The 25105-nt window shown below is 34.1% G+C and overlaps 1 protein-coding gene and 2 pseudogenes across 1 annotated transcript; 1 reads left to right on the forward strand and 2 right to left on the reverse strand.

Annotated features, from left to right (window-relative positions):
- On the reverse strand, positions 13-3146 carry LOC104724177 (annotated as a pseudogene).
- LOC104728295 lies at positions 6324-7619 on the forward strand (annotated as a pseudogene).
- Positions 12021-15420, reverse strand: LOC104724175 (LEAF RUST 10 DISEASE-RESISTANCE LOCUS RECEPTOR-LIKE PROTEIN KINASE-like 2.3). The gene is made up of 7 exons (XM_010442622.1): positions 15159-15420; positions 14964-15035; positions 14601-14715; positions 13795-14503; positions 13597-13652; positions 13474-13503; positions 12021-13379 (listed from the first exon to the last, which is right to left on the reverse strand). Exons 3-7 carry the CDS (start codon positions 14653-14655, stop codon positions 12175-12177), a joined length of 2055 nt encoding a protein of 684 aa, XP_010440924.1. The 5' UTR covers positions 14656-14715; positions 14964-15035; positions 15159-15420; the 3' UTR covers positions 12021-12174.

Raw genomic sequence — 25105 nt, forward strand, 5'->3', positions numbered from 1 at the left:
AAAAAAAAAAAAAAAAAAAAAAAAAACTAACTAACCGTCATTCGAGAAGCGTACCCCAAGATCATGACAAGTTTTAAGAGATCCCCTACCATGTTGAATGTAATTAAGGACAACCTTGATATATGTTGACTCTCTTCAACAGTTTGTTGAACCACTTTCTTTTGAAAAGTGTGAAGCATCTTCACTAGCTGAGAGAGTATCTCTTTCAAACTGAGTTGGGTTAGAGAAGCTTGAAGTCTCATTACTATCTTCAATAGTTTCTGGAACCGTTGCCGCGGGTGAATACAAGAGAGGTTTAGGTGGAACTTCAAGAGCTTCTAAGTTCCCCTCTAACATTTCAATTACTTTGATCATTGGTGGCCGGTCAGATGGATTCATCTGCATACACCATAGACCAACCAATACCATTTTCTTCAAAATTATATCTTCTTCTTCGGTTATCTGATCTCCGAGAATCCTCATAATTTCTCCTTGCTCAAAATCCTTATAGATCCAATCTGGAAAGTACACTGTACTATTATTGGAACGAGCATTTTGAACCTTGTTTATATTCAAGAACCACCATCCCATAACTATACACATCTGACTTATGCGAAGCTCCTCCAAAATTCGTAGAAAATACTTCAGGGGCTATGTATCCAACTGTCCCCCTCGCATCTAGCATTGAAATTATGCTTTCTTCTTTATTTTTGCATAGTTTAGCAAGACCAAAATCTGAAATCTTAGGACAAAGATGATCGTCCATTAGTATGTTCTGTGGCTTTATGTCAAAATGCACAATCCTCGTGACACAACGATTGTGCAAATACTCTAGCCCATGAGCGACACCTACCGCAATGTTATATAATCTTTCCCAATCCATCTTGGTTGACATATTTTCAGAAATATACTTGTCGAGGGATCCATTCGGCATGAACTCGTATATTATAGCTCTCTTGTTCCTTTCGTAACAGAATCCAAGAAGAGAAACAATATTGACATGAGATGTTCTACTCATGCTAGCTACCTCATTGCTGAACTCTTCCCCATCCCCCTCTGTTACCTTCAAGATCTTCACTGCAACATCCCTACCGCTATCAGCTAACTTTCGTTTGTAGACAGTTCCAAATCCTCCTTTCCCGAGAACATGCGCAAATGAGTTTGTCATTTTCTTGACTCTTTTGGAACTATATCGTTTCAACATTACAACTGCCTCAACGTTCTTGTCATTCCAATCACTCTTTCTTTTCACTATTATCACGACTACAATAATGATGATCATGATCACTGTTAAAGCTGCTGAGACTCCTGGATATAAGATAAGTAAGAAGAATATAAAATCGTGGTGTTTTTGTATATATACAAGAGTACTAGCAGATTGATTGAGCGAGATATGGTACCAAGTATGAGTTTTAACTTTCACGGTGATTTTTCTGCAAGATAATTCAAACAAGAAGTCTTGTTTAGCAAACGTTAGTATGAAAAGGTAAATAAATAAAAACTTACGTTTTGACGTTCCTCCATTAATTTCCTTGGGAGTTTGAGACTGTGAGGGAGGTTCAAGAGTTCCATTTTTTGTCTGAGCTGGAAATGGAGATTCAGCCGTTGAGGTTGAGCTATCCAACAAGTGACATAATTATATCAGTATATAAAAACAAAAGTAGCACTATTTTAACATTTTGGTAGGTGCTAATCAGACATTAGGATTTTGCATGTATAAGGACTGATTAGTGTTTCTGGATTTTGCATACCAATAAATCGGCTGCCTAAACTACTACCTTAAAAACCGTATTAGTTTTTTTTTAATGTTTTTTAGCAAATTTGACCATATATAGTAGAAGAAAATAACTATTTATTGACAACTATCATTAGGCTTAGATCATTTAGACACATAAAAACCAATTTTTCTTTTTTAAAAGGATTATTAGAAGCTTGGATTACATTACTAAAATTGGTGTAAATATTGGATATAACTGACAAGCCTAATAAATTAGTTGGATTGGATTAAGTTATCCATATTGACACTCTTATAAACACCAAACCGAATTCACATAGTAATGATCCATCCAAAATATATGGTCCATGTCAACTCAACGTTCTTGAAAATATCTCTACAATGTTTGGTCAAAATTAAAGCCGTGTATGATCCAATGTCTCTAGAACATTGTGTCAAACTAGCCTACGTGGATACGTCTTTGACGAATAGGAAAGTGACTAGAGAGGAAAAGTATGTACGGGAACTTACTTGGTGATGTTCGGAGTAATCGCCGGGCAAAAGGTGATGACATAGTTGGGCGAGTTTGAGCATGTGAACATGGTGCTTTCTTCGTCATAAGCATAGCTATAAGCGAGTGGACACTCGTTCTTGAAATTCTTGGCGTAAAGCGACGGTGGGCATTTCTGAGGTGTCGAGTAGTTGCCGGTGCAGTAGAACTCCGCCGTTTTGAATTTCTGACAAGCGTTCATGCAGGCGATTGGTTCTTCCTCTCCGGAGCTTCCCATCACCTGAAGCTCCGGCGGACACGTCCTTGTCAGGTTGAGGCATGACTGCCCACTCTGCGGACGCTGAGGCACCACCACTAACGGTAGGTTGTAACCGTCCACCAGGCTTTCGTCATAGAAGTCTTTACCGTCGGTACCGTCGATGGTAAACTCAGCTAGAGTCGTTGGAGGTGCTGCGCTTCCAGAGCACTCGATTTTCCCGGAGCCGCAGTCTCCGGTGGCGCAGGAGAAATTACCTGTTGAGCTGGTTGAACAAAGAGACCTACCCCAGAAACGACCAGTCCATGACGATGGCGCGTTGATGACACGCGACTCTCCTTTCTTGAGAGAAAAGCCGGTGGTGGAGTTCAGAACACTTCTCCCGGTGGATATAACTCCCGGCCAGACAGTGTAATCACATTTGTTCTCTATAGTAAAGTTTCTCGACGTTACTCCTGCCATTAAAACAATTACTAACAACTAAAAAAAAAAAGAGTTCTCTGGAATAAAGGAAACGGCAGTACCTGAGACGAATACAAGTAAAACAAGGAGGAACATCAATGACAACCCTTTACCCATTGGATCGACGAAGAAGGCATACGTAAAAAAAAAAAAAAAAAATGAAAGAAGGAGAAGAAATAGAAAATGTATTCAGAATTTGACCACCCTTTTGTCGTCTACATTGATTAGGAAGTAACTACGTAGGACATTTCTGGAGCCTAAAGTATCTAACCAATATTACAATAAATATTGTTTTCATCATCGAATAAAATTGCATTAAAGGCATCCCAGCCAAAATAAAAACAATGTCCAAAAAGGCAAAAGTAAAGAAACAGGGCAAAAGACCTTCAATCAAAATCAGAACAACAATAATGTAGAGAACACAGAGGAGTGTCTTCTCCTAGCCATATAAATCTCTCAGCCAATCATTTGGTCACCGTGTGGATATGATCTGAGTATCTGACTATAGGCTGAAAAATCTTGACAAAAAAAAACACACACACATTGTACTTTGAAAGTTAATTTTCTAGTCAATTTGTTATAACTTTGAAAATAAACAGTTAGGATTTAGATTATTAAATGGCATATATATGTAAATCGTGACAAATGGCATATAATTCTCTCTAATTGATCTAATCAAGTAGAAATTTATTTTTAAACAGTCAGTTTTTTTGGAGTTTTTAATGTGTTCGGGTAAAGGGTTTAATCAAAGTTACAATACTAGTTAAAACATTATGATCAAACTCACCGTTTTACAATTTTGGCGGTAGACCCTTGTGACGAGCAATCGCACTAAACCCCAATCTCTGAACTTTTCCTTCTAGGATTTGTATACTTCTAGAATTCTCTCTATTTTGTACCATGCACCTATATACATACAATGGCTAGTTTGCAACAAACATGATATTGATATCTCTAAATTATGTTTGAGGTCATTTGTTAGATAGAGTAACTTGAAAGATTCTCGAATGACATTGATGGTACTTCTTTCAATAACTCTTTGATGATCTATTAATGGATTCAGTTCGGATACTTGCGTATCAAGTTTACAAATAGTACGTGATACGATTGTGATATGATTGGGATTCTGCATTCATTGTAATTAGATATGATTCGATTCTCTTGTAGCCTATTAAAGCCTTGTAAAGCAATATGCAATGATATACAGAAATATTTTCCCTCATTGTCTACGATTTTTTATGATCATCTCAAATTCTTTGTTTCCACCATTATTATTTCTCATTAACTTGTGATGAAGAAACATTTTATTGACATAGTTTTTAGTCATAAATGTAAATTGTGTTTTCCAACAAGTCTAATCAACATTCTTATACATGATTTCGGTGGTGAACACCATCCAAGAGAAAATTTTAAATTCAAAAGTGATATGAAAAATCCACGTCAATGCATTCGACCAAGTTCTAGTAAAAGCAACAATCCAACAAGTATCTTCTAAACTGGAAAAAAGTTTTGGAAATTGTATGTCTATTTTTACTTCAAATATTTGTTCACATATTTATGATATGAAAAATTAAAAAATCAATATATGATATATATACAGTATATATATATATATATATATATATATATGCAGAAAATCCATTTTAAAAAAACTAATGTTCTTATAGAAATCAAAAGCATGTAAATTATTAGAAGATATAACTATTCAACAGAGAATAAAGAGAAAATAAAGAGGAATGTACGGATGAGATACAATTAGTCATTTGGACTTTGTCTTTCATGGTAGGTAGTCAATTAATTTATGCATAGTAGGTGCTATATTGTCATTTATATATCAAATTTATTTATTTTTTGTTGTCAAATAAACCTTATATTAATCTAATTAACTCATCTTTCAAATTGTTCACCATCATAAATCTGATATATATCAAATTTAGTTATTTACCAAATTCACAATTTAAACATACTACCAAAAAAAAATGAAACAAGAGATTATCTTTGTATCAACCCAAGAATATTAACAATATCCTTAACAAAATTAAGATCTAGAAAATATAGATAATGCATAACATGAATTTTCAATGAATGAATGAAGTTACCCTCAATTTTCTCCGTTATGTTTCACTTCATATTTCGATCAATGAAGTTTATTTATTTGCTACAGCTGATAAAAAATCGTTTTGGACGATGCGTTTCACAAGTGTTTAAAACCAAATGGAGTATTGATATATACATTTTTTATTCTTAAATCAAGTTAAAAATATAAACCTATATAATTAAGTTCTTTTCAGTTTGATTCTTAAGGTTAACTTTTGGATTGATGAGTCTAAATTTGTGCCATCATCTTAAAATTAAAAAGAAAAACTAAAATATCATTTTTTCAAAAAGAATTTGTGTGTTTTGCAATCGTATTATCTAATGCTTTTCTCGCATGCACATATATTCTTTAAAGGCTTTTCGAATTCTTTCATCATCCTGCAGAAATTATTAATATTTTCGTGACTGTGTCTCTCTACCTCATCATGTAGAAATCGTAGTTGATGGTTAATGTTGCATTTTCTTTAGAAGATCAATTAAAAAATGTAGACTTTATGGTTTTAGGAAATCTCATTCCACAATCAATTCTTGACGAATCAATTTATAATGAATGTTAGTGTTTTAGATTTTTTTCATTCCAAAAAATCAAACTTATGAACATGAAATCTTTCAGAAGAAGCATTTATAATGAATTTGGTCTTTCATCCAGATCGTACCTAGTACTAGTCCTTTAAAATTTATAGGTTAGTAGGTTTTTGAGATTTTATGGTAGTCCGATCAGACTTCTCTAATTCGATCCCAATTAATATGTTGGTAGACTAAATGGTTATAATTTTTTTAAATATTTTTTCCGCTTTTGCTAAACGGTTATATTTTTTTCCCTTTTGCTAAACGGTTACATTTTTGTCGGGTTGAAGAAATTTGTTACTGTTGAAGAAAATTGTTACTTTAAACGTTAAATTGGCGCAAACATTAGTACAATCAATAGAATGCCTATCTGGAAACAAAATAAGTTCACAGATACCTTAGCTTTGTTTCAGGGAAGTTTAAACTAGCGTTGTTCTCTACTAAAGATCAAGCATTATTCAAATGTTATCCAAAAATTGGTTTATTACTCGTATCTATAAATCTTCTAAATATTACTCAAATGTTTAGTGTCATGAGTGAACCACAAATCTAACCAAAGTTAAACCAATCTTTCACTAAACGCTAGAAAATATCTTAACCTTGAGTTAGTAGTCATCATCACAGCCTCCCTCACCCCCATTATAAATTGGAGACTTCGTCTTCCTCATTCTTCACAAATCTCTTTCGTCCCTCACTGTTAAACTCTAGATCTTCTTCTTCTTTCTCAAAATCTTTCAATGGCGTCCGCAGATGTTGAGTTCCGGTGCTTCGTTGGAGGTCTAGCCTGGGCCACCGATGACAGAGCTCTTGAGACAGCCTTCTCTCAATACGGCGACGTTGTTGATTCCAAGGTCTGTTACACGCCGAGATCGGACTCCGAGTGATCATCCTCGACGGATCTGTTCCGATCTTGTGTTTCTCTGTTACTTGATTCGATTACTCTGTTACTATTCGTTCGTTCTTTGTTACTACTACTACTGTTACTTGTTTTTTCTCTAATCGGTACGTTCATCTTCCTGCTTCTATGAGCCCGGAGATCGATCGGTTTTTTAAATCTGTTTCATCTGTAGATCTCATTTCTGTTTTTTTTTTTTTTTATGAACTTTGTTGGATTATAGACGATTCATTATAAGATGATTCAATCTTTGCCTTTCTGGTTTGAGCTTGTTGTGTATTATTTATTTGTCTGTGCACGGTTCTGTTTTGTTGATTATCTGTGTAAGTCTCAATTCTAGTTGTTGTTGACTCTGTTATTATGGTTTTTGCAGTACATACCTCGCCGTGAAGATCATGTTCTTGGAATTGTGGTAGATTCTAAAGGAGATGTAAGTCCTTTGTGATCTTGCTTGAATAGATTCTTGTAATGTTCTTAGATCCCTCTCAGATTGGTCATTATCTCTGAATGTATTTTATTATGATGTATCGATATTGAAGTGTTTCTTTTTACTCATGCAGAATTTTTGGGTGGACATAAAAGGACCTCAACGAGCGCTTTTGCCAGTTCTTGCATTCGAAGGAGGAACAAGAAGAAATATTCCCAAGTTTGAGGCATGTACACATTCTGATTAATCAGAAAGCTCTCTTAAATTCTCATCTGGACACTCTCTATCAATTCTTGTTTCCGAAATGTTAAAATGTTTGTGTACTAAACAGGTAGGCACTCTGCTTTATCTTCGGGTGGTCAAGACAAACACAGGAATGAATCCGGAGGAGTCTTGTACTGACGGTAAGTTTAAAGCTTTGGAGGCTAAACAGTGCTGTTTTTCCTTGCCTACTCTAAATGCTCATCTCTTGTAGGCTGTTGAGTTCACCAACTTGTCCGGTCATCGAGGCTCTTGGAAAGAAACTCTCATTCGAGATAGTTGTGGGCTTAAATGGTAGAGTTTGGGTAAACGCGGCTGCTCCACGTACAGTCATTATCGTATCCAATGCAATGATGAATTCGGAACCTCTAAGTGGGACTCAGCAGAGAATCATGGTGGAGAAATTGCTCGCTAAAATTTCAGACTGATACATTATTGTTCCTTGAGCTGTAGTTGAACCTTTTATGATGCTCTTTAGCAAGTGATTTCAATTCATTCAAATACAAATTCGTCTCACCCTCCACGGTCTCTGCATCTTGTTGCGGCTCATTCTGTATATTTCAATAGTGGTTCCTTTGTGATATAGATCCACACATGCTCGAGATCCCCAGTCGAATATATTTGCAGCAAGAACACCTTCTATAAGTGTAAGCAACCTTGCCTCCTGTGAACCCGAGAAAAAAATGTAGAAGTAATGAGAAAGGAAGGTTAAACCTACAGAGAAAGGAAGGTTAAAAATCACAGATTATTTCCGGTTATGGGTCGGTTAGATGAATATATAACCATAAATAATCCAAATGTTATCCAAATTAGGTCGCTTAACTTAATATAATTGATAGCAAGCCGAATATAACCGAAAATAATGGAAAAAATAGTTTCCGGTTCAGTTCAGTTTGGTCGGTTATTTAGTCATTCTAATTTGAGGGTTTTGGCTGAGTTATGGTAAAGTTATGGCTGAGTTATGCAACAGATATATTAATTTACTATATATCTTCTCGAGAATACAAAAAGTGTTGTTGGGGAGACACAAACAATAATTATGTTTATTGTTAAGAACCACACGCATAATAAATGAGTTTTTAGCGATTTTTATTTAAAAGGAATTCAAAATTTGAATTTGAATTTTTAATTTTTTTTTTAATAAAAGTATGTCTCAAACAATTGACTGATATGACTGAGTTATTGACATAAACGGCTGACTTATGAAATATTTGTAAATTAGAATTATTATAACTCAAAATTAAAATATAGAATGAAAAAATGAATATTACAATCATTATAAGCAATAAAAAGTAATAATTATAGACAAAGATTGATTTTTACACAGTCTGATCAAAATGTGTAAAACATTCAAATCATGACATTTAGGGGTTAAAGTTAGGGTTAGGGTTAGAGTTTGAGGTTTAAGGTTCATATTTCCAACATTATGGGTTTTAATATAACAGTTTGGTTTTGGTTATATTGTGTTTGGTTTAAGGTGGTAATCTGGATATACTTATATGATAACCATTTGAAAATTTAAAAAAATTTGAAATTACTTTTCGGTTATTTCTGGTTATGGGTCGGTTAGATTAATATATAACCATAAATAATCCAAATGTTATCCAAATTTGGTCGATTAACTTAATATAACCGATAGCAAGCCGAATATAACCGTAATTAACCGAAAATAATGGAAAAAATAGTTTCCGGTTCGGTTCGATTTAGTCGGTTATTTAGTCATTCTAATTTGAGGGTTGGCTGAGTTATCGTTTAGGGTCTTCTCAATAATATGAAAACATATTCTTCTTTCTTTCGAGGGTTTTTTGTTCTGTGAGATTCCTAATAAGTATTAAAACGTCTCTCGATGTCACAAAAAATATTGTTAGGGAAGCGGGAAAAATCACTAATTCTGTGCCTGCTCAAATCCACACGCATAATAAATTCATAAAGTGAATTTTTTATCACAAGATATTATTGAAAATAATTAATTAATTATTATTCAAATTTAGAATTTTATTTTTCTAAATGTATTTCTCCAACAATTGAATATTAAAATTATTATAACTCAAAATTTAAATTTAGAATATAAATATATCTATTATTAGGTTAACTGATGGTTTCCCGCCAAAATATCGCTTTACGGCTGAGTTACAATCATTACGGGAAAACAAAATGTCATGTGACGGTTGAGTTATAGTGAGTTATGGCTGAGTTATCACAAGAAACAATCTGAAAGTAAATGGATGATATATATGACTTTACGGCTGAGTTATAATATTTACGGGAAAACGAAAGGTCATGTTACAGCTGAGTTCTAGTGAGGTATGGCTGAGTTATCACAAGAAACAATTTGAAAGTAAATGAATGATATATATGACTTGACGGCTGAGTTATAATATTTACAGGAAAACGAAAGGTCTCGTCGATTCATGTTACGGCTGAGTTATAGTGTTTTATGGTTGAGTTATCACAAGAAACAATATGAAAGTAAATGACTGATATATATGACTTTACGGCTGAGTTATAATATTTACGGGAAAACGAAAGGTCTCGTCGATTCATGTGACGGCTGAGTTATAGTGATTTATAAATCCTTAATGGTTGATATATCGGAGTCGTCGAAAACATTAAATCGGGTTGAAAATTCATCGTCTTCTTCTTTGTCAGATGCTACATTGACAGCTTCTTCTTCTTCTTGGTTTTCTTTGTCAACGATCTTACCATAATCAAAACAAGTGCCTTCAAATCCCCCACCGTACACTTCTTATGTAGTTTCTACTTTCGAGTCATTGCTTGGCCGAATTATACTTCCTCTAGCTCCACTAGTTTCTGTAAACTCTTTCGCCGAAAACTCTACACAGAGACGTAGCTGATCGTGTGTTGTGCCTCCCTCTATCTGCACAACTATACACCCTCTATCGTCGGTGTTAAATACATATCTCTGTGTCTTTACCCAATTACCGGAAACAACTAGAACTGGAAGTGGATCCATGAAAGAAAATGAAGAACAAGGTGAAGAAGAAGTAGAAGAACAAGGTGAAGAACAAAGTGAAGAAGAAGTATAAGAACAAGGTGAAGAAGAAAGTGAAGAAGAAGTAGAAGAACAAGTAGAATAAGAAGGTAAATAGTTCACTTATTAACCAGTTGAAGAACAAGATGCTGCGTCCGGAGAAAAAGATGATGATATGGAATGCTGACATGGATGCTGCGTCCGACGTGGCAAGTCAGCCATCAAATAATTAATAACTCAGCCTAAATAAAACTCAGCCATCAAACAAATTATAACTCAGTCACAACATGAAAAACATTACAGTAATTAAAAAGCAAAAAAAATTGATGCCAAATTCAGCCGCTTCATCAACTGAAAATATGTAACTCAGCCGTATCGTTTAATAAGTCAGTTGTAACTGAATAACATTCTAGTAATTAATCTTTTGCTAATAAGTCAGCCGTCAAATGGCTGAGTTGTACGATAAGTCAGCCTATCACGGCTGAGTTGTAAGATAACTCAGCTAGTCGGAAAATGGTAACTCAGCCGTGTCGTAGTGATAACTCAGCCAAAATTTTAAGAACTCAACCATCGGGTGAAAACTCAGCCGTAAGGACGGTTGAGTTAGAGCGTAACTCAGCCAGATTTTGATAAGTCAGCCGTAACGCTTGGCTGAGTTATGCTCTAACTCAGCCAGATTTTGATAAGTCAGCCGTAACTCTTGGCTGAGTTATGCTCTATCTCAGCCGTCTGCTCTTACTCAAATGTTTTTTTCCATAACTCAGCCGGAATATACCTATAACTCAGCTGCAACATACCTTTGTAACGCGTTATGGCTGAGTTATTGTTACACATCAGCATTTCTGACGNAGGTGAAGAAGAAAAGTGAAGAAGAAGTATAAGAACAAGGTGAAGAAGAAGGTAAATAGTTCACTTATTTACCAGTTGAAGAACAAGAGTCGAACGACGTTTCGTATTTCCGGAGAAAAAAAAGATGACATGGAATGCTGACATGGATGTTGCGTCCGACGTGGCAAGTCAGCCGTCAAACAATTAATAACTCAGCCTATATAAAACCTAGCCATCAAACAAATTATAACTCAGTCACAACATGAAAAACATTACAGTAATTAAAAAGCAAAAAAAATTGCCGCCAAATTCAGCCGCTTCATCAACTGAAAATATGTAACTCAGCCGTATCGTTTAATAAGTCAGTTGTAACTGAATAACATTCTAGTAATTAATCTTTTGCTAATAAGTCAGCCGTCAAATGGCTGAGTTGTACGATAAGTCAGCCTATCACGGCTGAGTTGTAAGATAACTCAGCTAGTCGGAAAATGGTAACTCAGCCGTGTCGTAGTGATAACTCAGCCAAAATTTTAAGAACTCAACCATCGGGTGAAAACTCAGCCGTAAGGACGGTTGAGTTAGAGCGTAACTCAGCCAGATTTTGATAAGTCAGCCGTAACGCTTGGCTGAGTTATGCTCTAACTCAGCCAGATTTTGATAAGTCAGCCGTAACTCTTGGCTGAGTTATGCTCTATCTCAGCCGTCTGCTCTTACTCAAATGTTTTTTTCCATAACTCAGCCGGAATATACCTATAACTCAGCTGCAACATACCTTTGTAACGCGTTATGGCTGAGTTATTGTTACACATCAGCATTTCTGACGTGGCAATGACATTTTTGTAATTATGTTTTTTCCGGTAACATAAAACAAAGGCACGCTGGATATTTTGAAAATACCTGAAATATTATAGTAATAAAATCTTTGTTTGTAGATTCTGGTAATATTACCTAATTTAGATGACATTTGAGTAAATCACCCTATAATAAAACTGATTTTCCATTAAAAATAAACAATGAAAATTAGTCTTCATTAACGAACAATGTCGAGTGTTTTCATCAATAAACATCATCTAGTAAGCATAGAATTAAGACTAAATTAGTCAGAAATTTTAAAAACCTAATCGAGAAGAATAACTTAAGATCTTGTCAAGTTTTATAGATATCCATACTCGGGTTCACTTTAGCTTAGGAGGACCTTGACCCATGTTGACTCTCTTCAACAGTTTGTTGCAACACTTCTTTGGAAAAGTGTATAGCATCTTCACTAGATAAGCGAGTATCTCTTTCAGAATGACTTGGATTAAAGAAGGCTGAAGTCTCACTACTATCTTCAAGAGCATCTGGAACCGTTGCCGCGGTTGAAAGCAAGAAAGGATTAGGTGGAACTTCGATAGCCTTTAGATTCCCCTCTAACATTTCAATGACTTTTATCATTGGTGGACGATCAGATGGATTCATCTGAATACACCATAGAGCAACCAATACCAATTTTTTTGCAATTGTCTCTTCTTCATCGGTCATACCATCTCCAAAAATCCTTGTGGTTTCTCCCCTCTCAAAATCTTTATAGACCCAATCTGGAAAGTACATTGAACTATTGTTGGATCCAGAATATTCAACCCTTTCTATATTCTTTGCTCCAATCATCTCGAGAACTACCATCCCATAACTATAAACATCAGACTTATGCGAAACTACTCCAAAGTTCTTGGAAAACATTTCAGGGGAAATGTATCCAAAGGTCCCTCTCATGTGTAGCATCGATATGATGCTCTCCTTGTTTTTGCAGAGTTTAGCAAGACCAAAATCTGAAATCTTAGGGCAAAGATTTTCGTCCATGAGTATGTTCTGCGGCTTTATGTCGAAATGCACAATCCTTGTGACACAACGATTGTGCAAATACTCTAGCCCACGAGACACACCTATCGCAATGTCATATAATTTTCCCCAATCTTTCTTGGTTGACATATTCTCATAAACAAACTTGTCGAGGGATCCATTCGGCATGAACTCGTAGATAATAGCTCTCTTGTTCCTTTCGTAGCAGAATCCAAGCAGAGAAACAATATTGACATGAGATGTTCTACTCATGCTAGCTACTTCATTGATGAACTCTTCTCCATTCCCCTCTGTTTCCTTCAAGATCTTTACTGCAATATCCCGACCGCTATTGGGTAACTTTCCTTTGTAGACAGTTCCAAATCCTCCTTTCCCGAGAACATGTGCAAATGAGTTTGTCATCTTCTTGACTCTTGTATAACTATATCGTTTCAACATTATAACTGCTTCAACATTCTGTTCATCCCAATCACTCTTTCTCTCGTTCTTTGTTCTCAATATTATTACGACGAAAATTGTGATCATCATGGTTAAAGCTGCTGATGAGACTCCTGGAATAAGATAATAAAGCTAGAAGAATAAAAATCTAGGTGTTTTTTTGTATACAAGGTTACAATCAGATGGATTGAGCGAGAGATATGGTACCAAGTATGAGTTTTAACTTCCATGATTTTTCTGCATAAAAAAAAACAGACAAACAAGAAGTCTTGTTAAGAAAAAAGAAACATAAGATTTATTGATATGAAAAAGTAAATGTAATAAACTTACGTTTTGTTCCTCCATTAGTTTCCTTGGAGGTTTGAGACGCTGAGCTTATGTTGTTGCTATCCAACAAGTGACATAAATACATACAGATCAGTTTATAAAAAAGATACCAATGTTTAGTCTCTAAACAGACCATGTTTTAGAAACCAGTAGGCGCTAATCAGACATAAAGGTTTTGCTTAGGTGTTTACGGAAACTTACTTGGTGGTATTGGAAGTAATCGGCGGGCAAAAGGTGATGATGTAGTTAGCTGAGTTTGAGCATCTGACGGTGCTGTTTCTATCGTCATATGCATAGCTATAAGCGAGTGGACACTCGTTCTTGAAATTCTTCGAGTAAAGCGTCGGTTTGCATGTTTCAGGTGTGCCATATTCACCATAACAGCAGAACTCCGGCAACCCGAATTTGTCACAAGCGTTCATACAAGCGATGGGCTGTTCCTTGTTGGAGCGTCCCATCACCCTAAGCTCTGAAGGACACGTCTTGTTTAGGTTGACCACGCAACCAACGTTGCTGCATGTGCGGCCACTCCCTGAAAGCTGTGGGACCACAACCAAGGGAAGGTTGTAACCGTCCGCGACAGTTACGTCATAGTAGTCTTCACCGTTTGGACCGTCGAGGGTAAAATCGATTAGAGTCGTCGGAGGCGATGCTCTGGCTCCGGAGCACTCGATCTTTCCGGAGCCGCAGTCTCCCGTGGCACAAGAGAAATTCCCTGTTGAGCTGGTGGAGCAGTGGGATCTACCCCACAAACGACCTGTCCATGACGATGGCACATTGATGACACGCGACTCCCCTTTCTTGAGGATGAAGCCAGTGGTGGGCGAAACCATAGTAGCCATGGTTAGTAGTCCTGGCCAGACAGTGTAATCGCATTTGTTCTCTATAGTAAAGTTTCTCGACATTACTCCTACGATTAATACGAAAATTAACAATGAAGAAAAAAAATCATCAAATAGTGACTAAACACCAAAAATGTTATCTCAGAGTTATGGAAGCGGCCGTACCTGAGACGAATAAATGTGACACAAGGAGGAACATCAATGGGAACCTTTTAACCATTGGCTCGAAGAAGAAGCTATATGACTACCCTTTATCCTCTGCACTGATCAGACTATCAGTCTGTAGATTTTAATTTGTTAATATGTCAATGCTATGTTAATAAAGTTGTTTTTCATTTAAATCTCTACGTGTAATTAATTTTCATTGCAAGTCAACGAAAAAAGATAGTATATTAAAGAAACAAACATCCAATGCGACATGAAACTCATGGACTGGATAATAACAAGCTATCTATCCAGTAAAACATAATTTGTTGACATGAGGGCATTACATCATTGTCTCAATAATTCAGTTCATATTTGGTTTACCTTTTAAAGCGTCTCTGTTTTGACCAAATGTGACTCCAAAACTTGACTCAAATCTGTGTGCCTAGACCAAGCCTGCGATTGAAAAAAAAAACAGAACTCTGAAATTAGAAGCTGCATGCGTTATGGGACGAACAACAAGAAAATCTGTTGACTCCATGAAAAATATTGAAGAGAAATAAGGATTAGAGTAATCACTCTAAGAAACGACCGTAGCAGTTTACTGAATGAACCAGAGATCCCAAGTCAACGCACTGACTCTATCGATTTGAATCCGCCAATCAAAGTGAGTGTACTTCAACGATTAGCATAATGACTCAATTAGTTGCTTAATTGATCTCAGATCGATTCTCTGATACATACTACTCAGAGTTGACGAAACCTATGTAAAAACACTTTCCCTTTTCATTCATTCTTTTTTGTTTTGGTATGGATCATATCGAAATTTTTTGTTTGTTTTTTTTTTCTGTCTTCGTTTATGTCTCTACACTAGCGCGTTTTGGCCTTTGTTTATTTCAATACTTTTTCTTTTTCTATTCTCTTCAATCCCATGTTTCTTTTATGCGCTTATCATATAAAAAGGGAATATTTACATTTTAACACATTTTTCTATAAAAAAATTGCATTCTAATATATTTTTGTACCATCACACACTTTTTTATCCTCTAACTCTCTCTCCAAACACATTACTTCTCAACACACATCTTTCTTTTATTTTTTACTAGATAATATCCCGCCCAAATGCATGGATTGTTGTATAATAGAATATATTAATTAATTTAAATTTATTTGATAATCATATAAAAAAAACTTAACAAATTAATTTAAATGTCATTAACATTTTTGACACTTTTATTTATTCAAATCATACAATATCAAAATATATAACTTATTTAAATATAACCATACATACATTATACATATCTCTTAAAGTTATTTATTTTTTATTGTTCAACTTTGATAATAATTTTTATTAGTATTTTTAAGCATTTGAAGTAATAAAATATTATTAATAATAAAAACAAAATTTTACTATGTGATTTAAATATATAATTTAAGTTTTTCATATAAACTAACACATAACCTAAAGTATTTAATAATTAAAAGCTAAACTATTTTGAAAGTAAAAAATACATATTTCCTATAAAATTATATGAAGTGCATTCAAAGTTTTAAAATACGATAAAGAAATCTTTTTTATATTCCCCTTAATTTAAGAATCTTAAATTAAGATATATTGCTAGGTTTAGTTATAATTTTTAATTCTTGTAATTAAAAGCTAGATAGAAAATAAAAAATCAATTTGTTTTTTTTATATAGAAAATCTTTAAAGTACATATTTGGATTAAATAAAAAAAAGTGATTTTTATATCATTATATGTTGAATCACAAACTGAATATAATGATTATTATTCTAAAATAAATGTATTACAATTTTGTTGGATGTAAGTGAGAGTTAAGAAAAATTGATTTGATAATTATATTACAGTTTTTTTATATTCCCCTTAATTTAATTTATATTGCTAGGATTAGTTCAATCTTTCATCCTTGTAGTAAAACCTAGAAAGAAAATAAATACCAAATTGCTTTTTTCTATAGCAAAATCCTTAAAGTGCATATTTGAATTAAATTTAAAAATTATGACTTTTATATAATTATATGTTGAATCACATACGAAATATAATGATGAGTATTCTAAAATATATTTATTACAATTTTGTTGGAGGTAAGAGAGAGGTAAAAAAAATTGATTTGATAATTATATTACAAAAGTTTCCTTCATGAGAACATTTCAAATTTTAAGAATAAAATAAATATACATTAATTTGTAAGAACTAATCAAACATCTAAAGTAAAGACTTAAGATGTTTTCTTTAGCTTGATTCCCTTATTATGAGATGGTTATAACCAAAATATTATTATGGTCATCAAAAATTTATTATACATATTAGAATACATATGTATTCTAAATCAAAATAATATAAGAAAACAAAGAAGAAAAGGAGAAGTACATAAAACAAAGAAACAATAAAATTCAAAACAATGTAAAATATATAGTAAACAAAAAATATAATCAAACTCTTATTTGGGTTTGCAAGAACATTATAAAAAAACAAAGAAAATATTTAGGATTTGGGATATGGTGGAGGAGGATGTGAGAATGGTTATTTATAGGATAAAAAGTGATGGAAGTTACATTTCTAAAATAATTAAATTAGAAAAAGTTACAATTATAATTAATAGTGTGTTTAAATGAAAATGAATGGAGGAGAAAAAGTCAATTCACAATTTATGTAATTTCAGTTATAATTCAGTAGTAAAAAATGAATTTAAAGTATGCATTAATGTATATAATAAAATGTCTTGGCTAATTAAAAATGAATATTAAATTTTTAAAATTAAATGTCAAATGGACCAATAAAAGGAATAGGAATATCTAATTCTCAAATAAACTTGATTTTTTTTTTGTTAAAACTAACATATGTGCATTTAAATTTAACTATGGAAATTTAAAAAATAAATATGAATATATTAGAAAGGCAAGAAATATAAAAGAAATATTTTATTTTTTAATGAAAAAAATAAAAATTGTAAACCATGTTAAATATATATAATAATTTCTAAATTAAAATATATAATCAAACTTTTACAATACATATGAGATATAACAACATTTGATATTGGTGGGAGAGAAGGAGATTTTATTTTCAGTTATAATTTTATTTTAATGTGTGAGTTAAATGTATTGTATTAATTGGTCTTAAATATTGTTTAAAGCAATTAAACAACTAGAAAGTTAATAAAAACATTAGAAAACATTAAACAAAAATCAACCAATAAGGAGAGATCAAAACCTTACTTTTATGTGTATGATTTTTTTACTCTATTTTCTTTCCTTTATCTTTCTTTCTCACCCTCTCTAACTCTCTCTCTATTTCCAAATAATTTTTATTTCATTTGTTTATCTTACTCCCTTTCTTTGATATATGTGTTTGAATAATCTTGAATAGTGGATAACAATATATATATTCCTTAGCCACATTTATATCTTTTTAAAATTTTGTATTTTGATATATTTATCATCTATAAAATCAAATCCAGATGCTTATATGCTTATGATTATATAGTTTCATGTTCAATATATATAATATCATCCATCAAATCTTTTTATATGTTATTGAACACCAGTTTTATGTTTTCTAGTAAAAAAATCTTCAGATTTGGCTACATTTGTTACAATTATTATGAAATTAAATTTATGATTATGGTTCATGATCTAAAATTTAGGATTTAGGGTTTAGGGTTTAGAGTTTTAGGGTTTAGGGCTTAGAGATTTAAGGTTTAGAGTTAGTATATGATATAATGAACGGTTTCATGCTTAGGTTTTTAGGGGATATGATGAGGTTAAAATTGTTTGGTAGTTAACAATGACTAATTCACCAAAACAATAGTAGTTTTGAGTGGATGTGTATAATTTAGCGTCAATGTGGACTTGATTTTATGGACATGAAAGATTAAAATCGTTTGATTGTTTACCATGACTAATTTACTAAACCACACGTTGTTTAACTAATTAGGTATTCATATGTTTTTTTTCTCTGGTCATCCAAAATAAGTATCCATCTATGCATGTTAACCATCCAAATAATAGCGAACAACATAAATGAATTTGGAAATTTATAAAGAATGTAATGCAAGAAGTCAAAAATTTGGCCTAATTTAAGGTTCGGGGTTTACAGGTTGAGGTAGGTCAATTTCATGTTTTATAGTAAAAGATCTTCATATTTGACTACATTTGTTAAAGTTTCTATGAAATTAAATTTATGATTATGGTTTATGATCTAAGGTTAAGGTCTAAAGTTTAGAATTTAGGTGTTAGGGTTTAGGCTTTAGGGTTTAGGGTTTAGGGTTTAGGATTTAGGGTTTAGGATTTAGGGTTTAGGGTTTAGGGTTTAGAGGTTTAGGGTTTAGGATAGGATATAAGGAACGGTCTCATGCTTAGTTTTTAGGGGATATGATGAGGTTAAAATTTTTTGATAGTTAACAACGATTGTTTCACCAAAACATAAGTAGTTTTTAGTGGACGTGTATAACTCATCATCCATGTGGATATGATTTTAGAATAAGTATCCACATAAGTATCCACAAATAAGACATTAGTATCCACAAATACATATCCACATATCAAGACATTTTAAGCATCCACATAACAATTAACAAATATTCAACTATAATTGGATAATTAGGTATTCATATATTTTTCTCTGATCATCCAAAAGTAAGTATTCATCTAGATATGTTAACCATCCACATAATAGCGAACACTTATTCAAATATAAATAGATAATGTATAACTAATGAGTATCCGTAGCACCTCATCTACATGATGTCATCAAATTTTCATTATACAAACCTAGTTTTTAAGATACAAATACAATCCGCTCCATACAAATTAATGGACACCAATTTTGTAAAGAATGTTGTCCACATAAACAATACAAAATGGACATCATTAGAGAAACATTCTTATTGGAAACAACATTCTTATTAATAATGCATTATTATATTAATTAGACATTCTTATGTATCCACAAAAAAAATATTCACAAAAACGTATCCACAAATAAGTATCCATAAAAAAGTATCCACAAATAAGTATCCATATAATAATTTACAAATATTCAGCTATAATTGGATAATATGTAATACAATTATTCAGTTTTAAATATAGTAAAATGGATCTTAAAATGTAGAAAAAATTAAAATTATAATGAATCATAAAAACAAAATTGAAAATATATGTCATAATAATTAAATAAAATGATTACAAAGAGAGAAAGAGAAAAATAAGAAAAGAAAAAGATAAAGAAAAAAGTGAAGAATGGAAAAAAGTGGACAATTCTATTTAACACTTGGTTAGAGAGTTTCAATCTTTCTGTTTTTCCAAGTGTTTCTAGCACAAAAACCAGTGATATAATTCTCAAATCTTTCTTTATCAATTAAGAACAACATCAATGAATTTGGAAATTTATAAAGAATCTAATACAAGGAGTCAAAAATTCTTCAGTTTCATGTTTTCTAGTAAAAATTCTTCAGACTTGGCTACATTTGTTAAAATTGCTATGAAATTAAATTTATAATTATGGTTTATGATCTAAAGTTTATGATATAGAGAATAAAAAAAAAAACATGCATTGAAAAAAGAGAAAAGGAAAATAAGAGAAAAGACAAGAAATGAAGAGAGAGAAGAATGAGAAAGGAGACAAAAATATTTGTATTTTTTTGTTGTTTTTAGTAAGGGTATAATAGTTATAAAATTAATGAATAGTAAAAAATATGATGCAAAAAGTGTTCTAATGACAAAAAGTATGTCAAGTGAAATAAGTTTTAGATATAGTGTGCTATTGTAGAAATCTCCCTATAAAAAAACATGTATCCGTGTGTTTTACTGACTTGAAACAATGTCTATAAGATAAGGACTATCTGAAATCGATGTGGGATACCCACCTAAACACTAACATATAATGTTCAAGATATTTGCATTTTTTTTTATTAACACTAAGTATTATTAAACTTATGAAGATAAAGTACAAAAGCTGGAAAATAAAAAAACGAAAACAAAAATTTCGAATGGAGTAAACAGATTACGTGGAACAAATTATAGTTGTATAAATGAATATCACTTGTACTACCACCATTCATAGTCTTAGTTTCAAATCCGTGTATAAACCATACTATTTCATAATTTAAAACTATCAGATTTTTTTGTATAAATCTTTTAATTTTTACTGTTAAATAATTCGTGTTCGGTTCTCATTAACGAATTGATTTTTTTAAATAAGTTCTTAGATCATATCCAATGTAAATCTCTATTTTTTACTCTAAAATAGAGGAACTCTATAATAGAGATGGTTTTTACTCTAATATATTCATCTAAAAAAAGAATATTCTAAATAGATTTTATTTTTATTTTAACATTACTACCTTTTATTTATAAAATTTACAATTAGACCCCATATATTTTCTTTTTGCAAAACTTTCATAAATCATAAGATTCTGTAAATTGAACATTCATTAAATGAAGAAAATTACATGATATAAATAATAAAAATATAATATATTTTAGTTTAAACATCACCATTAGCATCACCATTAGTAAAAAAATTCCCACAAATAATCAATTAACCCACAAGAGTATAATTGCATGGACCGTATTAAAAATCTCAATACTCCACATCTTCACTCAAATGTCTAATTTCGTGAGTATTTTGAGATTGAACAAGCACATATTTTACAAAAATAACGTGGTCAACAACAAGATCAAGAAATTCCTTCTCCATCTACTTCATTTGGATAATATTTTAATGATTTAGTTTTTTTTTTTTTTTTACTTTTATTCTTTTTTTTTTTTTTCAACCAAACATTAATCAAATTAAAAAATAACTCCAAGATTGGTTGCCCAAACCGGAGGAAAAGAGTTTACAAAGGAAATTTCAGAGGAAAGCAATCTTGAAGAACGGGCTAGACAATCTGCCCTTACATTGAGCTCTCTAGAGATCCTGATCAGGGAGAACGAGGAAAAGCATGGTCTGAGCACAAGAAACTCCTCTAACAGGTTCGAAAAAGATGGCCAATCGTCAGGCGTCTGCACCATCGCCACCAATTCTGCACAGTCTGTCTCAAAGCTTTGACATCCAACTCCAGCCGCCAAGAGTGACTCCATAGCCCAAATCAAGGCTTGTAGCTCTGCATGTAAGGATGTAGGACCGCATCTCTGACTCCGTGCTCCCAAAAGGAGAGTCGCATCATCATCACTACAACACCACCATCCTAGACCCTGCATAGCATCTGACCCTTTCCAAGAACCATCAATCTGACATCGAGGAAACGCTCCCCTATCCTCCACCAGAGGCGTAGTATGCAAATACCTATCCGAATAGGATTTTGCTTCTTCCCATAGTAATTTATCATTATTCGCCTGGTGTAGAATTTCCGTCGGCTCGGCCTGTAACCCCTGAAAAACTTTTTTATTCCTATCTTTCCATAATGTCCAAAGTATCCAAGGAAGACGATTAGCTACATCCGAATCCCCCGACTGAGAGGCTGCCCGCCAAAAAATAAAGTCTAAATTTGCATAAATTGAAGCAAATGGAAAGCCATCGGGGACTAACGAAACTAGGGACAACTCCCAAACATCGAGCGAGCGAGGGCACTCAAAGAGAGCATGATTGATAGTTTCTGGTGCAGCCCCACACCGTTTGCAGAGTGTATCACACCGGATACCCCTATACGCAAGTCGTTCGAGCACTGGGAGGGTGCCCGACGCAATCTGCCAGAAAAAATGTTGGACCTTTGGGGGAACATCCAGCTTCCACACCTGGGCCCTGAGGGCCATACATGTTGGTCCGTATTCGACTTCCGTCATCAGTTCTCTGGCTAATCTATAACCTGATTTAACCGTATACTTCCCTGACTTGGTAAAATGCCATACTAACCGATCCCGTTGCTGGACCTTACTGACCGACATACGCCGAATAATCGGTATATCCCCCGGATCCAGAAACTCTTCTAGAGTAGGCAAGTGCCAATCCTTCGTGACAGGATTAATTAAGTGGTTCACCATCAAGCTCGGTAACCAGAGTCGTCCCCGACCATTGGCAGGACGTGGTCTAATATCCGGAATCCATGGATCTCTCCAAACCGAAATAGAACTACCCGAACCTACCGCCCATCGCGCTCCATATTCCACTAAATCTTTCGTTGAAAAAATACTCCTCCAGGCAAAGGAGGGATTAGAAGGTTTTTTGGCCATAAGCGGGTGTTTATTGCTAAAATATCGGCCTTTCAAAACCCTCGCCATTAATGACGTCGGGTGTTGAATTAAACGCCAATACTGTTTTGCTAACATAGCATCATTAAATTGTTCCAAGGCTCTGAAACCTAGACCCCCATCACACTTATCCTTACATAGTTTATCCCAAGCCACCCAATGTAAACCATGAGCCTTATCGTTGGATTTCCACCAAAAAGTGGAAATAGCACTCGTTAATTTAGATGTCAACTCTTGCGGCAATTTGTAGCAGGACATCACATGCGTGGGAAGTGCCAAAGCCACCGATTTAATCATAATCTCCTTACCACCTTTTGATAAAAGCTTTGCATTCCAACCATTGACACGATCATCCAATCGATCCTTGACATATCCAAAAACCTTATTTTTTGAACCCTGGAGGCTTTCAGGAATGCCCAAATAAGATCCCATACCTCCCTCTTTGGTAATACCAATAACTGACTTCAACTGATCCCTTATCTCAGTAGGAACCTTCTTGCCAAACATTATAGATGATTTCTCTAAATTAACCTCTTGTCCTGAGGCTTTGCCGTAATTCCTGATAATTTCCATGACCGTCTGACATTCTGTCGCCTCTGCTTTACAGAAGAAAAGACTGTCATCAGCAAACAACAAATGCGAAATGGTAGGACTATCCCGGGCGATTGTGATACCCGTTACCTTTTTCTCCCGTTCTGCCTTTTTGATATTCGCTATCAGAACCTCTGTACAGAGTATAAACAAGTACGGTGACAACGGGTCCCCCTGACGAAGACCCCGCTGTGGTTTAATAAAACCCCGGGGTTGACCATTAAGAAGAACTTGATACGACACCGAAGATACACACCACATGATCCAAGAGATCCAATTCCGATCAAACCCTAACTTAACCATGACTGCCTCTAAAAAAGCCCATTCTACACGGTCATAAGCCTTACTCATATCCGTTTTGAAAGCCAGAAATTCCGACTTGCACCTATTATTAGTATTTAACCCATGAAACATCTCCTGCGCAACCAATATATTATCCGTTATTAAACGACCCGAAACAAAAGCCGACTGAGTTTCGGAAACCAAAGATGGGAGAAACCGCTTAAGCCGAAAACACAGGATCTTAGAAATAATTTTATAGCTCACATTACAAAGACTTATCGGCCTAAACTCCGCCATCCGCTGCGGACGATCAACTTTAGGAATAAGACAAATATTCGTCTCATTTAAACACGGGTCAAAACGTCCTGAACGGAAAAACTCTCTGACTAGAGCCACTAAATCCCCTTTTAAGGAAGACCAGAATCGTTGAAAAAACAAGGCCGTCATACCATCAGGTCCTGGTGTCTTCTCCGGGTGCATAGCAAACAGAGCTTTCCGAACTTCGGCTTCAGAAATATCCCGAATTAGATCTCTATTCATAGTATCCGATATTAAAGGGGTAACCTCCTGTAACATCTCTGACACACCTTGAGCATCTGAATTCCTAAAAAGGTCCTCAAAATATTTTGTAGCAATATTCTCCATACCTGAAGCCGATTCATTCCATACATTATCTGTATCAAAAAGACCAATGATCCTATTTCTTACCCGACGCTGTTTAGTAGAAGCTTGGAAAAATTTTGTATTCTTATCCCCAACCCTTAACCAGAACTTCCTACTCTTTTGTTGCCAATATAACTCCTCATCCCGATATGCTTCTTTTAATTTCCTCTCTATACCTCGAATTTCCTCCTGAGAAATTGAATCATCCATTTTCGCCTCCTGTAACGCCGCCTTTAAGGACGAAATGAGTCTTGGGCCAGAAAAAATATTATTCTTTCTCCACCAAGAAATCGAATTCCTGCAATTCTTTATTTTATCCACAAAGCCCGTAGGCCGGAAATTTATAGTACGATTCCAACCTGACTCAACTGCCCCGGATAATCCATCCTTCCCCAACCAGCATTTGTCAAAACGGAATTGCCGATTCCGTTTTATATGTGTCTTCAGACAAGTTGCCAAAATTGGACAATGATCAGAACCAATCATATCCAAATAGTCTACCTTGGAATTCGGGAAAAAACCTTGCCAGTCCTCATTACCCAAAGCACGATCTAACCGGCACCGAACAACCTGGTTATTGCACCGATTACCCCTCCATGATAAATGCTCACCATAACAAGGAAACTCTAACATCCCACAATGTCGGATCATGGAATTAAAAGGCACAAAAGAAGAGGCTGGACGCAAAGCACCTCCCCTTTTCTCATGATTACCACTCAATTCATTGAAATCACCAATCATAAACCACGGATCAACACGGAAAGACCCGATATCCGAT

Source organism: Camelina sativa, chromosome 11, assembly GCF_000633955.1.
Source record: "Camelina sativa cultivar DH55 chromosome 11, Cs, whole genome shotgun sequence".
Taxonomy (NCBI): Eukaryota; Viridiplantae; Streptophyta; class Magnoliopsida; order Brassicales; family Brassicaceae; genus Camelina; species Camelina sativa.